This window comes from Danio aesculapii, chromosome 20 (assembly GCF_903798145.1).
Source record: "Danio aesculapii chromosome 20, fDanAes4.1, whole genome shotgun sequence".
In the NCBI taxonomy this organism is placed as follows: Eukaryota; Metazoa; Chordata; class Actinopteri; order Cypriniformes; family Danionidae; genus Danio; species Danio aesculapii.
In genome coordinates, this window is record NC_079454.1 from 35,106,152 (window position 1) to 35,123,541 (window position 17,390).

General features: G+C 34.8%; 1 protein-coding gene across 1 annotated transcript in view; it reads right to left on the reverse strand.

Annotated features, from left to right (window-relative positions):
- hmcn1 (hemicentin 1) overlaps positions 1-17,390 on the reverse strand; it is a 134,288-nt gene that overhangs the window by 11,953 nt on the left and 104,945 nt on the right. The window contains exons 67-92 of the mRNA XM_056480757.1: positions 16,209-16,306; positions 14,792-15,070; positions 14,520-14,716; positions 14,090-14,171; positions 13,858-13,994; positions 11,727-11,868; positions 11,492-11,636; positions 11,283-11,410; positions 10,665-10,821; positions 10,371-10,492; positions 10,130-10,294; positions 9,937-10,044; positions 8,564-8,701; positions 8,085-8,219; positions 7,741-8,010; positions 7,264-7,454; positions 6,974-7,187; positions 5,316-5,450; positions 5,052-5,242; positions 4,627-4,708; positions 4,257-4,526; positions 3,987-4,157; positions 2,086-2,256; positions 1,840-2,010; positions 1,533-1,703; positions 1,274-1,444 (exon numbers count right to left, since the gene is read on the reverse strand). Coding sequence (XP_056336732.1) covers positions 1,274-1,444; positions 1,533-1,703; positions 1,840-2,010; positions 2,086-2,256; positions 3,987-4,157; positions 4,257-4,526; positions 4,627-4,708; positions 5,052-5,242; positions 5,316-5,450; positions 6,974-7,187; positions 7,264-7,454; positions 7,741-8,010; positions 8,085-8,219; positions 8,564-8,701; positions 9,937-10,044; positions 10,130-10,294; positions 10,371-10,492; positions 10,665-10,821; positions 11,283-11,410; positions 11,492-11,636; positions 11,727-11,868; positions 13,858-13,994; positions 14,090-14,171; positions 14,520-14,716; positions 14,792-15,070; positions 16,209-16,306 — 4,241 coding nt within the window. The remainder of the gene's footprint in view (positions 1-1,273; positions 1,445-1,532; positions 1,704-1,839; positions 2,011-2,085; positions 2,257-3,986; positions 4,158-4,256; positions 4,527-4,626; positions 4,709-5,051; positions 5,243-5,315; positions 5,451-6,973; positions 7,188-7,263; positions 7,455-7,740; positions 8,011-8,084; positions 8,220-8,563; positions 8,702-9,936; positions 10,045-10,129; positions 10,295-10,370; positions 10,493-10,664; positions 10,822-11,282; positions 11,411-11,491; positions 11,637-11,726; positions 11,869-13,857; positions 13,995-14,089; positions 14,172-14,519; positions 14,717-14,791; positions 15,071-16,208; positions 16,307-17,390) is intronic.

The window sequence follows — 17,390 nt, forward strand, 5'->3', positions numbered from 1 at the left end:
TTCCCAGGTGAGTGAAATTCTTATACACTTATAAACCATATCTATAAATGTATGTTTTACTTAAGATCATTTATCATTTATAATTTTCTTTAGACCTGTACTGCACTCGAGAATTTGACAGATTGATTAGCTGTAGGCTCTAGAACAGTCATCTGAAACATTGTCATACAGTGTCATGCCTTGATTTCACAAATAGTCTTGTATTTACTAACACTGGCTATTTACAGTGTTTTTTAAAAGACTAAAAACTTTATTGATGTAGTACACAGCCTAGCACATGCAGTCAGTACACAAACGAGTTGCAGGTAATGATGTATTATTATGGGTTTCATATTATAATATGATGTATATTTGGGTTTCTCCCAAAGAAAAGCCTGTCTAAGCAAAATGCTAGCAATAGCAAAAAGGAATTATAACTCCTATTCAACATAATGCATTTCTGTTATAAAACCTTAAGTTTCATTATAAATATTATGTCCACTCATATTTTCTTCTGTAAATAGTTTTTGTGTAAATGGAAGATTATGTAAAGAGATATATTGCTGTTATTTTCACTGTGTAATTGTTTTTAGTTTTCTTTTTCTGATTTGCTGTAAAATGTCTAACAGCTGTTGTGAAACAATCATCTCTTTGCAATAAAAATAAACCTATATATATATTTAGATAGATTGTTGGTGATTGGATGGGTGTCAGCCCGATTGGGTAGCATTACTTTGACCACTTTTAAAATGAAGACCTGTTTAAAATGATTTAAGACCTACATGACAATATTTCTGTGAATTTAAGACTTTTTAAGGCCCAAAATTTTGTTTTTGAAATTTAAAACTTTTTAAGACCCTGCGGACAACCTGGTTTAGCTGAGCCCACAATGGAAAATAATATCATAAGTCTTAAAATTGGTAAAAGAACACATATGCAGAAACGTATATTTAAAGTTTTATGATGATAAGCTAAGCGCATTTGGTAAGTTATAGTTAACAGTTACAGTTTGAAAAAGTCAATTTTAATCCATGCAGTTTCTGCATTTACCATTTTTGACACTTCAAAAACACTGAATTATTTTGGGAATCAATTGGTTCTATTGCTTTTAATCTTTGAAAACTCCATTGCTACTTGTAGGTGAGGAATAAAGACAACTTTGAAATAAAATTATATTTTAATTAAACTTAAGAGAACTATAAGACTTTAAAATAGTTTTAAAAATCCCACTGCCTCAAACTTTTGAAAGGTAATGTACAGACACTGTGTGTATGTGTGTGTATGACTGTTTTACCAGGGCAGTTGGCTGTGTTACACTTCTGAATTTGTGAGTCTGATCCAGTGCATGCTCTGCCTCCATTCGCTGGTCGAGGATTGTCACAAGTTCTGTAGCGTCTCATTTGACCCCCATTGCAGGTTCTGCTACAACTGCCCCAGCTGTTCCATGGACCCCAGTTTCCATTAACTGTGAAGAGAGATTATTTGTAGTTATTGCTTGCTTCCTTACACCATTGTGTCTGTGTGCTTTCCATACGTAAAATGCATTTACTCACTGGGACAGGGTTCATTGTTGCAGAAGTCAATGTGAATGTCATTTCCCTCACACTGCCGTCCACCGTGTTGGGGTGCAGGGTTTGCACAGATACGTGTCCTTTGCCTTGTACCGCCTCCACAAGAAACACTACAAGCCCCCCAGCTTACCCAGGATGACCACTTACCATCCACTGTTGAAGAAGAGACGAGAATATTAGCCAGTGCTTTGAAAATTTTTGATTGATCTGTTGAAACTCATAAATAAAATAATCATTCAGTAGCAAGTCAACTTAGACAGAAATGTCAATTCTATCACTATTCATTCACCAGGGCAATTCCTTTCATTGCACACTTGTGTCTGTGTGTCTGGTCCTTCACACGACAGCCCTTCAAATGAAGGTGGAGGATTGTTGCAGAGTCTGAGTCTTGTCTGCATCCCTTTGCCACAAGTTTCACTACAAGGGCTCCAAGGCAACCAGGCACCCCAGTTTCCCGCCACTGACAGATAAGAAACCAGTCAGAATGATAAAGGCTGAAATGGAAATGCAGAAGAAGATATGTTTATTCACTCACCTGGGCATGGTCTTATGCTACACATGATGGCCTCCACTGCTTTGCCTTCACAGGCTCTTCCTCCATGCTGGGCAGGAGGATTGCTACATGTCCGGACCCTTGTCCTGTTACCCTGACCACAGGTGCGAGAGCACTCCTCCCAGGAGGACCACTCTGACCAACTACCATCCACTATTTGGACAAAGAATATGATTCCAATCATAGAAAACAAAGCAAACGAGCCTCTACATTATTGTTTTTTTTTTGTTGTTGTTAAGAAGAACTCTTGGAGGTGCAGAAGAAATTAAACAAAAAATAATAACAATTCAATTCATTAATAAATAAATTTAAGCATCAACACTAAAATATTAAAACCTAAAAAAAAGATTAAAACTAAAGAGACAATAGAAAACCTCAAAAACTAATAAAAATGTGAGAAACACAAGTTACTAAAATGTTACAATTTTAAAGAAAAACTAAAATAAAAATACCTTAAAATATGAGTAAAATAATAAATTAATTACTTTTTTATTGGAATTTACTTATGTAATGAAAAAGGCTGAACTTATGACAGACTTCATTATCACATGATCCTTCAGAAATAATAATTGGGTATTCAGTTACCAAAAAATAAAGTCTAAAAAGCCCTTGTTGAAAAAAAAAACTAAAAATGATTCATATCCCTAGCAAATTTTGACTTTGCTATTTTAAGGATGGAAAAAAAGGCTTTGCACCCCGGCGCATGGTCTACACAGGGTTGTGCTTATTCTCTTAATGAATTATGGGTGTGTTTTGAGAATAACGTGCATTAAACCAATCAGAGTCTCATCTCACATTGCCTTTAAGAGTCCATTTGTGCCATGCCATGGTGCATTTGCTATTTACATGGCGACTTTGTAAGTAGAAAAACTGAACGCTTCACTAGCGAGAAAACAGTTAAACAGACCATCTGCAGCACTAGCATAAAGAACTAGCCTCCTACATTTGGCCTCTTTACTTTCTCTTTACTCCTTTACTTTCGTGGATAAGGAAACGGTGTTGTACACACTCTACTGAAGACATCCATTCGCCTACATATTTAATTTAGTTTGTTAAGCGCAAAGATTTATTTCAAAACTCTTTCTAAATTCAGTCAAAATTTCCAGCAAACAAATAAATAAACAATAATATATGGTCAAAAAACTGAGTTATATCCAAACACACTCCCTATGTCCTATAGGGTGATGCATACGTCTCCAAAACCTGACAGGTGGACAAATATAAACTTGTTTTTATTAAAACAAATATAAATAAGCATATAATAAATTCTACTGATAATAATAATAACATTATACAAATGCAAATTATCATGAATAAACTGAAAAAAGCCCCCCGAGGTGAAGAAGCATAATAATTTTTGTTATATTTTAATCCTTAAATTTTTTTCATATGTAAAGATATTTGTGTACTGCTGAACATCTTATGTGTAGGTGCATAACTAACAAACTCTGCTCTGGACTTTAGACCAGCTTTTAGTTGGTCAATGGCGCTGCCTATTTCGGTTCCTCAAAAAAAAAGTACCAACAATATGCCTTAACACACTCGCTTTTGGAACTCCTTTTTAGACAGTCACACCCATAGATCAACAAAGTGGCGCAAAAGGATCAGCTATTTAAACAACCTGGTGCAAAATGTGAAAATTAGGGTTGCGCTGCTCTGAAAATAGCAAAAAAAAAAAGCACCATACAAATCTTGCATCTTATTGTTCCGGGTGTGTGTTAGGGCCCTTAAATAGCAATTTTGTATTTTTTTTAAATAACGCAGGCTTCTCCCAAAAAGAATAATACTTTTAAACGTCTATCACTTGCACTGTTTTATCCATAAAAACACCACTTATGAATACAGTACAGCACGTAAAGGAATTAAAATATAAGATGACTGACCTGGGCAAGGTTTGCCTTGACATCTGCGTGTTTCAGATGCTGATCCAACACAGTGGCGTCCTCCGTTTGCAGGAAATGGTTTATTGCACTGTCTCAGCCTCCTCTGCACTCCTGCACCACAGGAAACACTGCAGGCTCCCCATTCCATCCATTCAGAGAAACCTCCATGAACTTCACAACACATAATATAATCACCTATCATGAAAGCTCTAACTGCAGTTCAAACAGTTCGACTACAGACTACAAGAGCAAAAGTGCAGTTTAGCTCACCCCGCACTGTGAGGGTCACGCGCACCAGCACAGAGCCTAGCAGATTTCGGGCCACACACTCATATTCCGCTGTGTCCTCTTTCTGAGCACTTCTGAGGCGCAAAGAGCCATTATTGAGTGCGGTGATGTGCTCATTACCCAGCAAAGGCCGACCCTGACGGGACCACTCAATGACAGGCACAGGCTCTCCTTCTGCTTGGCAGTTTAGCACCACTGTGGAACCGGCGTCTACCACCGTCTCTACTGGCTCTACAGTGATGGTTGGAGATCCTGTAGGATAGCGCTTATGTTATTACAGTATTACAGTGCTATTTCATCTGTATTCTTAAGGTTTTCATATACGCAGGAGAGCTCTGAACTTAACGCTTACTTTGTAAAGTTAATGTGACTGTTCTCTCCACCACTCCTGCATCATTTGTGGCCACGCACATGTAATTTCCAGCATCTTCACTCTAAAAAAAATACAATCCTACTGATTATTTATAGTTTAAAATGGGGGCAAATACAGAGTAATTAAAGGGATAGCTCACCCAAAACTGTAAATCATTTACTCACCCATCACGAGTTTCTTTCTTCAACTGAACACAAAAGAATATATGACTGACTTTCATAGTAGGAAAATAAAATACTATGGAGGTTAATGGGTTCCAGCTACCAATACTCTTCAAAATATCTTCTTTTGTGGCATGAGAAAGAGACTCGATGTTTAAAACTACACAAGGGAGAGTAAATGATTTTTATTTTTGGGTGAACTATCACTTGTGTTGTGTCTATTATCAAGTTGTGTTTGTGTACCACTGTGCCGTAGATGGCTAGAGATCCATTGTCAAGTTGCCGAATCCGGTTGCTTATCTGCACATTGATGCCCTTTTTACTCCACTGGATGGTGGGCAGAGGGTCTCCTCGCACCTCACAATTAAGTATAGCATTCCCTCCCAGGGGCTCAATGCGATTTGAATGAACATCTCCATCTATAATCGGTGGCTCTAGAGAAAAGGATTTTTTTTTAGATTAAGTTAAGAAGAAAAGCCATCAGAAAATAGAAGTAGAGATGTTTACCTTTAACATACACAAATCCCAGAGATTTGATAGACCCCACGCTGTTTTCAGCCACGCAGGTGTAAGTGCCAGAGTCGTCTTTACTTACACGCTCAATGACCAGCTCACTGTGGCCATTAACATGATCATACTGGGCTGTGGGCAGAAACAATACTTGTATTACTTTATTCTCACAAAGTGCTGTAACAATTACAATTTTTCAATTTGGAATGTTGTGAAGTAAAATTTTGTAATATTAAACTACTCAAATAATGTACAGATACTTAAACAAAAGTTTACTTACAGTTTAAGTCTAAAAATGAAAATTCTGGCACTATTTTCTCTCTCTTCACTTGTTCTAAACATGTTTGAGTTTCTTTCTTCTGTTAAACACAAATTAGGGTATTCAGGATAGTGTTTGGGGGGTAAAAATTACAGCTAGCTTAGGACATCACATATGAATAGTCCACCACGCAGAAACTTTCACAATTAAAAAAAATAAAAATAAGGGAAAAATCTTGGAAACCTGTAACCATTGACTTCCATAGTATTTGTTTTTCATACTATTAATGTCAATGGTTACCAGTTTCCAACATTCTGCAAAATATCTTTTATTGTGTTTATCAGAACAAAAAAACTCAAAAAGCTTTAAAACCAAGGATGAGTAACAGTGAGTATTGTTACGTTTCACGTATGTTTTGTTTGTTTTCTGTTTAGCGTGCTCTTCTCTCTCTTTTCCGCTGTGTGTCCTGTGCTGTTTTTAGGTGTGCAACCATTGGTCAAAGGAGCTGTCAATCACCATCACCACACCAATCAGATGCGGGTCCGCTCCGTATAAAAGCCGTGCGCTTGCGCCGTTCTTGAGGAGCGCTTGACTCACAGCCAGTCTCCTCCTTTGTGTCGGCCGGCCTGTTCATTTGTGTTTATTTGCTTGCGATTTGCTGTGTTTTAGTTAATGAGAATTGCATTATATGAGATTTTGTTTTGCTAATGGCTAACATTGTGTACTTTACGAGAACTCTAGTAATGTGAGGAGCTTAGTATATTTATTTGTTAGTTAGTTAAAGGAGGTGTTGCCACATGTGTGATTTATGTTTTGAGCTTATGAAGTTTAGTTAAGCTACGTGCTGAAGATTACGGTTTTGTTTCTGCATTTTTCTTTGGTTAGTCAGTTTAGTGGGTTGGGGTTTGATTAGATCGTTTTGTTATATTTATTTCTTTGTTTTGGCAACACTCCTACTTTGTTTAATTCGATTATTTAAAATTACATTTACATTACATTTTCTATTCATTGTTTGACATTTACTGTTTAATAAATACTTAATTTTTGCTTCACTTAACAAGTGGTTGTAGGTTCTCCTTATTCATCCAGCATCAGTAGACTCACTGATTGTTACGTTTCATCCTTTTTAATATTTTAACAACTCAAACACGTAACAGTATTTTATCCTTTATGGGTGAACTATTCCTTTAACAAATGTAAATTTACATTTATTCAGTTACTGTATAAGACACTTTTATCCAAAGCAACTTACAAATGAGGTACAAATAAGTACAGCAGTGAAGTAAAAATGTTAAGTCACTGTTCTCACATTACAGCCTATTGTCTCACGCAGCATAAACTACAGGAAATGCATATTGTTAATATTTGTAGGCTCAGTTAGAGAGTTGATCTGTACCAGGGACGATGTTGTTGTTGAATGCCCATGTGATCTTGGGTGGAGGGATGCCAGTGACACCACAGGCCAGTAGGAGGCGTTCTCCCTTGTTGAGAGCCACATCTCCCAGGAGCTCAGTGAAGGCTGGATGTGTGTGGATCGACAGACTAATGGTGCGACTGTCCTGCCCCACTGAGTTGGTTCCGACACAAGTGTAACTCCCAGAATCCTCAGGCTAAAAACACAGGGAGGATTCTCAGAAAACTGTCACAAAATGTGAACATTTTGAATGCAAGCAGTTTATAGATTACCTGTGCAGTGTCTATGAGCAGCTCTCCTGAGGGCAGAATGGTGTACTCCCCAGTGGTGTCTGTCAGTGGTATGTCATCTTTCTCCCAGGTGATGGTGGGCTGTGGGAAGCCATCTGCCACACAGGTCAATAAAGCTTGGGTGTTCTCCACCACGGACACCTCTGAATCTCCTACACGGATCGAAGGAGGTACTGAGAGGGGGAGGAAGGGAGGAAATAAAGTGTTGGTATATATTTAAATTGACATTATTTAATGATTATTGTTATTCACATAATAAAATCAGTCAATCTATCTTCATAAATCATAATAACATTTATTATGCCCATAATACATGTCTACATGCCAATAATAAAAATAATACAAGTTATTCTACCAGGTAATTATGATTGTAAATATAATTATTAGTATAAACCCTAAAATAAATAATTGTAATTTAATTTACAATTATAATTCAATCTCAATATCCTCGTGACTCACTCTGTACAGTAAGGCGGATCTCTAGACTGCTGCTTCCAGCTACATTAGCAACAGTGCAGGTGTATCTGCCCGTGTCTCCAGGTTGAGCAAATGCGATCTGCAGTGCGCCTGAGCTCAGGACCCGCTGGCGCACTGACTCACTCAGCAGCTGCCCGTCTTTGTGCCAGGAGACAGAGGGAGTGGGGAAACCCTCTGAGTGGCACTGCAGAGTTACAGAAGCATCCAATGCCACGGTGTAGGCCCTGATGTCAGATGAAATGACTGGAGGAACTGCAAGAGAAGTGAAACTTATAACATTTTCCACAGATGTTTAACTATCATCCCAGCCCATGTGTAAGCCTAACCTTGAACTCTGAGTTTAGTTTTCCCCAAGGCAGTGCCTGCTGGATTCTGAGCCACACACATGTAGGTGCCAGAATCCTCCACTTTGGCTTTGGAGATCTGCAGACCACCGTTGGGAAGCACCGTAAAACCACCTCCTGAGGATGAAAGGGTTTGCATTGTGCCAGCATTGGTAAAAGAACAAGAACATGCTTTACTTACATAGGAATTTTTTACATTTAAAAATGTATTAAAACAGATGTATTGTAATTTTGATCAAAATAAATAAATAAATAAATAAATAAATAAATAAATAAATAAATAAATAAATAAATAAATAAATAAAGTGTTGTTGAATAAAAACAACAAGCTAATGTCTGAATATTAATGTACAGAAAACAATTAAATTTTATATTTTACAATATTATAATAACATGCATTGATTAAGACGCTAGATGTAAAGCTTGATGTTGATCTACAGAGTGGTAGAATTAGTTTCCACCTGTGGTAAAGATGTTGATGCCCTCTTTCTGCCAGGTGATAGTCGGTCGAGGTGAGCCTGTTGCTCTGCAGGGCAGGGTCACATGATTGTTCAAAATCACATCAAGTGTTGAGGGGTGTGACTGTATCACCGGAGGCTCTAAAAAAATATACATAGACAATTCATTGCAGTCATTGTAGTCTGATATGTATTTTTGCCATACTGTATATATTAGCCTTTTATTTTAATGTTCCCCAACAGGCATACTGCCTCCGCTAAATAACTTAGCAAGTAGTGTACAATCAAATACAGCATACTTTGTAAAACTGAATGTCTGTCTGGCCATAAAAGTAAAACAAAAAGTATACTACTAAATCTCTGAGAGTAAGTTGTAATTTAAAAATGTTACTTAGAAGGGGTTTTCACACTGGGTAGTTACAGAAATTGAGTTATGAAAGCTAGCTCTTAGGCCTGATTCTCTAAGAGTTAATTTCCCCCAGATTATTATCCTGGCTGCATTTGCACTGTCATTAGGAACTCTGAAGTGACATAAGCATGCAGCAACATCAAGCACTGCATTTAAAAAGAAAATCAACAACTGCAGGATAGAAGACACTGTGATTGAAGCTGTGTTTTATTGTTTTTCATGTGTTTCATGATAATAAAAACAGTGGGACATAGTATGAACGTAGACATATAAGTTATGTGATTGAGGACTTGTAGAGCTGCATTTCACATATGGGCAGCACGGTGGCTCAATGGTTAGCACTGTCACCTCACAGCAAGAAGGTTGCTGGTTCGAGTCCCGGCTGGGTCATTTGGCATTTCTGTGTAGAGTTCGCATGATCTCCCCGTGTTCATGGGGGTTTCCTCCGGGTGCTCTGGTTTCCAAAGTCATGCGCTACAGGGGAATTTGGTAAACAAAATTGGTCGTAGTGTATGAGTGTGTGTCTGAATGTGAGAGTGCTTGGGTGTTTTCCAGTGCTGGGCTGCGGCTGGAAGAGCATCCGCTTTATAAAACATTTGCAGGAACTGTTGGTGGTTCATTCCGCTGTGGTGACCACTGATAAATAAGGGAGTAAGCCGAAGGAAAATGAATGAATGAACAAATAAATTTCACATATACATTCACCCAATCAGTGTACACTTGCACTACTGAAGTTCCTATTGTGCTGGAATAGACCTTGCTCTAAAGTAGGGCTTAATTTAGTTCCCATATACTGCATTGCTATAATTAAAATTGTTCGCAATAAGTGCAGTGCAAATATGCCAAAAAGTGTGTACTTTCAGCAATAGTTAAATGAACTATTAAAGCTTCCTCCAGTACCAAAAACCCTATAACCAATAGAATGTGTAAAGGGTAAATAGAGTAATCCCCAAAAAATGTCTCATACCATGAACTGTGAGCTGAACGTGTCTGTGTGCAGTTCCTGCTGCGTTCTTGGCCACACAAGAATAACGACCCGAGTGACTCAGATCTGCAGCAGTGATCTCAAGAGGACCTGGGAGAAAGCAAGGAAATAGAAACTGAATTCAATTTAGATTGACATCAACACTCTTTTCACATCCACATTACATAAAGCTCACCTGATGGTAGTATTGTATAACCCTCTCCGTCTTTAGCTAGTCTCAGGCCATCTTTGCTCCAGTACAGGACAGGATGAGGCACTCCAGACGCAGTGCAGCCGATGACCACCGGGGACAGTCTGCTCACAACGAGCTCCGTGGCCTCATCCGCAATAGAAGGAGGAACTGTTGAGGAAATTAAACATTAGGACACCATGGAACTGACAAATAGCTTTAGACAGATGTGGAAGTAGGGATTCACCATGTACGGTCAGCTGAATGGCTCGGCTCTCCTGGCCTGCCTCATTGGACACCACGCACTCATACACCGCTGTGTCATCTACTGTTGGTGCGATGACCACTAGAGAGCCCGACGACAAAAGCCTGAGGACAGATTGCAAACTGATAAACTGTACACAGTCATGAATCTAATGTGTTATGGAGCAATATCTAGCTTTATAGTCATTTTCCGACTGAAACTTAAGAGTAATAATGCTCATTGGTTTAAAGGTAAAGTAAGAGGTGATATAAAGAGAGGGAGGAAACCTGGCTGAACCTGTACATATTCTGGTTTTGGTCAGTGTTAAGGGCTTGAGTGTTTTTGGTCCAGCTGACAGAGGGTTTGGGGATACCGGTGGCCTCACAGGATAGTGTTGTCTGGACATTCACTGTCACAGTGATATTAGTGGGGCCTTCAGCGATGGACGGTGGCACTGGAGTAGGAGAGGATATTTGAGTGGACTTCAGGACATTTTCAAAACAAAGTCAATACTCAAAACAATGATATACTGACATTGGCTTAGTAAAGGAAAGTAGAGCATTATGCTAGCATTAGCAAGGTTATGGCTGCAGAAGAATGCAGAAAAATGTCTAATGCAATGTTTTAATGCAATGCAAGTCACTTTGGATAAAAATTAGAAATGTTTCTTCTAGAAAATTATTACATTTCTATTTAAATTTAAACACCACTGAAAATAAAGATGTAAAGCATTTCAGTTTAATAATTGTAGTACTTTAAACATTTTATTTCAGTTAGTCACCATGCAAAACATTTCTAATTTTCATTAGTTCAGCTTTTCATGTCATATTAATATTTTATTTTAGCTTTATTATTCTCTAAGTTTTAAGAATAAAAAAAAACTGTCCAAATACAGTACTGTATTTCGACACTCACCATAGACCTGCAGATCTACTCTTTTGCGTTCTGTTCCCGCCTGGTTGGTGGCCATGCAAAGGTAGCGGCCTGTATCAGTCACCTGCGCTGTGAGGATGTGGAGTGAACCATCCTCACCAAACTTGTACCTAAACATATAATGCATTTGTTATAGCCCATAAACAAAACTGAGAGTTGTGAATTGTTTTCAAGGGATCTGTGCTGCTGACCTGGGGTTGTTTCCTGCCAGGATAGAGCCTTGCTTTCTCCAGGTAATGCGCGGAGCAGGTACTCCATTCACAACACACTCCAGAACAACCGGCTGATTGATATGAACAGAAACTGACTGAGGGCCATCTTTTATTGTGGGAGGAACTGCAGAAAAATATTTAATAAAACCATATAAAAATGCAAACACATAAGCAAGACCACAATATTTTCAATGCCAAATAAATTGCTGGTCACCATTGACACTAAGGTTGAAGTGGCGTCTCGTTTCTCCAGCAACATTGCTGGCCACGCATGTATACTGAGCACCATCTGCCAGCACTGCATTGTTGATCTGCAGGTAACGGCCACTGGACAAAACACGCACCCGTGGAGACATCTGACAAAAGCAAAAGACAAAGCAAAGATTTCTATCTTAAATAAACAATGCACTTTTTAAGTTTGTAATGATCAAAAAACATGAAAAAATGTATCGCAGTTTCCACGAAAAAATATTAGGCATAGCAAAATAGAAGAGCTTTTGTATATTGTAAAAATATTTCAAAAATAAAATTAACAAGCATAAGAGACAGTACACATTAGTGTGTATACATAAAATACTTTAAAATATAATAAAATAAAAAAGTTAAGTATTTAGTATTTATATATTTAAATAATTTATTTTTTATTATTATTTTTATATTTATATTATTATTTATTGAAGCTATAAAAGCTGTGAATATTAGAAAAAATTAAAATAAAATAAAATGTAATAAAATAAAATAAAATAAAATAGAATAAAACTAAATGGAATAAAATAAAATAGAATAAAATAAAAAATAAAATGGAATAAAATGAAATGAAATAGAATAGAATAAAATAAAATAGAACGAAATAAGATAAAATGGAATAAAATAAAATAGAATAAAATAAAGTAAATATAATAAATGAAAATATAAACTAAAATGGAATAAAATAAAATAGAATAAAATCAAATAGAATACAATAAAATGGAATATAATAAACTAAAATAAAATAGAATAACATAAAATAAAAATAAAATGGAATAAAATAAAATAGAATAAAATCAAATAGAATAAAATAAAATGGAATATAATAAACTAAAATAAAATAGAATAACATAAAATAAGATAAAATGGAATAAAATAAAATAGAATAAAATAAAGTAAATATAATAAATAAAAATATAAACTAAAATGGAATAAAATAAAATAGAATAAAATCAAATAGAATACAATAAAATGGAATATAATAAACTAAAATAAAATAGAAAAACATAAAATAAAAATAAAATGGAATAAAATAAAATAGAATAAAATCAAATAGAATACAATAAAATGGAATATAATAAACTAAAATAAAATAGAATAACATAAAATAAAAATAAAATGGAATAAAATAAAATAGAATAAAATCAAATAGAATAAAATAAAATGGAATATAATAAACTAAAACAAAATAGAATAACATAAAATAAGATAAAATGGAATAAAATAAAATAGAATAAAATCAAATAGAATAAAATAAAATGGAATATAATAAACTAAAATAAAATAGAATAACATAAAATAAGATAAAATGGAATAAAATAAAATAGAATAAAATCAAATAGAATACAATAAAATGGAATATAATAAACTAAAATAAAATAGAATAACATAAAATAAGATAAAATGGAATAAAATAAAATAGAATAAAATCAAATAGAATAAAATAAAATGGAATATAATAAACTAAAATAAAATAGAATAACATAAAATAAGATAAAATGGAATAAAATAAAATAGAATAAAATAAAGTAAATATAATAAATAAAAATATAAACTAAAATGGAATAAAATAAAATAGAATAAAATCAAATAGAATACAATAAAATGGAATATAATAAACTAAAATAAAATAGAATAACATAAAATAAGATAAAATGGAATAAAATAAAATAGAATAAAATAAAGTAAATATAATAAATAAAAATATAAACTAAAATGGAATAAAATAAAATAGAATAAAATCAAATAGAATACAATAAAATGGAATATAATAAACTAAAATAAAATAGAATAACATAAAATAAGATAAAATGGAATAAAATAAAATAGAATAAAATAAAGTAAATATAATAAATAAAAATATAAACTAAAATGGAATAAAATAAAATAGAATAAAATCAAATAGAATACAATAAAATGGAATATAATAAACTAAAATAAAATAGAATAACATAAAATAAGATAAAATGGAATAAAATAAAATAGAATAGAATAAAATAAAGTAAAATAGAATAAAATAAATAAAGTTAAATTAAATTAAATAAATGTGTCACAATTTCATAGCAGACTATAACATTAAATGCTGTTTTCACCGATACCTTTAGATGTGCACCGTCTTTAAGCCAGGTGAGAGTTGGAGGTGGAACTGCATCTGATTTACATTCCAGGGTGACCTGTCTGTTCTGGAGGACAGACACATCTTGCACACCTCTGTCTCCAGCAATATTGGGTGGGACTGTTGGAGCAGATTACCATTTCGTGAGTTACTGTAGGAAAGGCCACATTTTAATTTGATTGTCATGTTTTACAGTAATTGCTTTAAAAACTCACCATGTACTCTAACAAGGAACTCTTTATCATCATCTCCGGCAGGGCTAGTGGCTAAACAGGTGTATCTGCCGGTGTTCTCCACCTAAACAAAAATAAGTCCAGACATTATTTAAAGGTATATTCCACCACCAGTCCACCAGTCATTTGCTTAACCTTTACTTATGTATGAGTTTCTTTCTTCTGTTAAACACAAAAGAAGATAATTAGAAAAATGCTGGAAAACTCTAATCATTGACATCCATATTATTTGTAGGTATAAGTCAATGCAATGGTTACAGGTTTTCAGCATTCTTTAAATATCTCCTTTTGTATTCAAAAAAAGAAAGGGCCACTTAAGGGTGAGTAAATGTTTAATTTTGAATGAACTATCCCTTTAATCACAGAATCAAGAATGTTACGTCTCATTTTACATCACATTCTCAGTTCTAACCTGAGCAGAAGCAACTCTGAGCATCTCTCCATCTCTGAGGAGCCGTATGCTCTCTGTCTGAGGCAGCGGCCGGCCGTCCTTCAGCCAGGTGAGTGTGGGTAAAGGTATGCCATCAGCCTCACAAAGCAGCTCCAGAACATGATTCACAACCACAGAGACTTCAGCAGGCACACCCGAGCCGTTGATTCGTGGAGGGTCTGAGAGATGGGATAGATGCTGATGAGTCCGAAGAAAGAATCTTTTTTGTTTCATTTTGTTGATCTTTCACTCACCCAGTACTTTGAGGCTGAAGTGGCGGCTCACATCTCCAGCTTGATTATGTGCAGTGCAGGTGTAGCGTCCAGTGTGGTTGACCAGCACATTTACAATCTGAATAGTGCTGTTTTGGTTGAGGAGCGAGATATGAGCATCTTTAGGTACTGATGCACCATTTCTCAGCCAAGTAATGACTGGACTGGGTGTCCCATCAGCAATGCAGATGAACGAAGCTGTGTTTCCTTTCACAACTGTTACTTCTTCTGTACTGCCTGCCCCGTCTAAACTTGGAGGAACTAGGAAGAATGACAGCAAATTTATAGGTTTAAAATAATAATAACAATGATTTATATATTTTCCCACACGGAAAGAACCTATATAAACATATATGTTTTAATATAGGTTTTTAATATATGTGACATATATAAAATTGGTCATTTTCACATAATATATGTACATATATGCACATATGTGTACATAAATGTGTACATATATACGTGCATACATGTACCTATATAGGTACATGTATGCATATATATATATATATATATATATATATATATATATATATATATATATATATATATATATATATATATATATATATATACATACATATATATATATATATATACATACATATATATATATATATATATACATACATATATATGTGTGTGTGCATATATGTTCACCTATATGTACACCTACTGTATATGTTTACCTATATAATAGTAAAACTATTAAAATCCATAGCTGCTAGACAACATAAATAAAAGCCCAAAATATAGAAATTGACATTTTTTATTTACTTAAGAACAATCAAATAGTACAAGAAAAAGTATAGTACAAGAACAAAAATGAGACAAAAAAACTGAACAAAAAAAACGACAAACCATTTAGTTATACTTTTCCTTCTTTTCCACTATCTTTATCCAAAGAATTGACCTTGCAAACGTTTCAGGAAAACTTGTAGACATCATAGCTTTCCATCTCCTCTCTTTTATTTGCCAAAGTTAAATTCCATAACATGCCAATTACATGTGATACCAGTTCCAAGTGTTCGCACATACATAACTTTTCTGCATTTTTTTAGTCATTGCCTTCATAATAGAAAATATGAGCTAGGCATCATGTAACACAATTGCCAAAGTGAGATATGAGCTATATAGGAGACATATCTTGTATGTACATATAGGGCTTATATGTGGATATAAAGAAGCAATATAGAACACCTATATGTATTTGCACATTTATGCACCTCAATTTTGCATATATTATCATATATATGCATATATACTGCATATAGGTTTCATATATGTTCATATATCCTCATATAGGTTCTTTCCATGTGGGTTTAATCAAAATGAATGTTTTAACAGTAAATACCCCTAAATTTTAACTATGAAAATACACACAGACAGATTTACTCACCATATACCTGTAGGGTGTAGTGTCTGTTGTCCACTCCGGCTCTATTGGAGGCCACACAAGTATAGCTGCCCCCATCAGAAACCTGTGCACGAGCAATTCTGACAACAAAAAATAATAATTTAAAAAACTTTAATTATTATTCAGGGTGAGAAATGAACACCTGTCACCAGCAAAATATGGATACTTGATTGATAAGAGGATTATTTTTCCACTCGGCTGAAGTTTTATTACTTTGTGCAAGTATGAAGTTTAGTATTTTTACTATTAAGATCACCTATTAAAATATGCACCTTTAACTATTAAAAATAGATTTTTTCGATTTAATCGATTTTTTTGTGTTGGGACAACATGAAGGAAGTGTGTTAGACCAAATAATATAGAACACATAAGACATTTCACCTGTATAGATTTAAATGGGGAAAAGTAAAGAATATGGCGAATGAAGTCCTGCTTTCTAGCACAGGAGCCGATCATTGTTCGCTTAAGACTGATGTTTCTCAGAGAGGAAGACGTGTGCTTTAATTTTTGTGGTCACAAAACAAACACACTGGAATCTAAGCGAATATTTACTTTACAGACATAAGAAATATGTCCACATAAAGCTTGAAATATGCACCTTTTAATGAACCAATTATACTTAAAAATTTGTATGTCTCTTATACTGAAATCTGTATGAAACTAACGCGAGGTACAGTCCATCCTGTCAAATGCACATCACATGACAGCAACTACTTAGCAATATGTGACAGCAAAGCCCACAAGCTAATAAAACAAAGAGTTGCTGTTATTTCTGCAGAAGATTCACCATCAAGACCAAGTTGTAATTTACTTCAGAGGAGCAGGGTGATCAGACAATCATTATCCAGCGGATGATAATGTGTAACACGGTCATAAATGAGGTTAGTGTCTTGATCTCGTTCTTTTGAGTGCACATGCGTATCAGCTCGGGCAACCTGAATAAATGCCAAATTAGTTTGATTCAAACATTTAGAAATGAAACTTATGAGTTGGTTGTTGTCTAATTTTATTGGTGATTCCAAATATGTAATGTAATCATAAGCTTGGCAAACAGTTTTGGAGAATTTGATGTTTCAGACAGAATGCCCGAGCATATGGCTAGAGAGGCGTTTCAAAGATGGCCACTGAGTGAAATGACTTGTCTTAAAGGGGCTTTAGTTGACC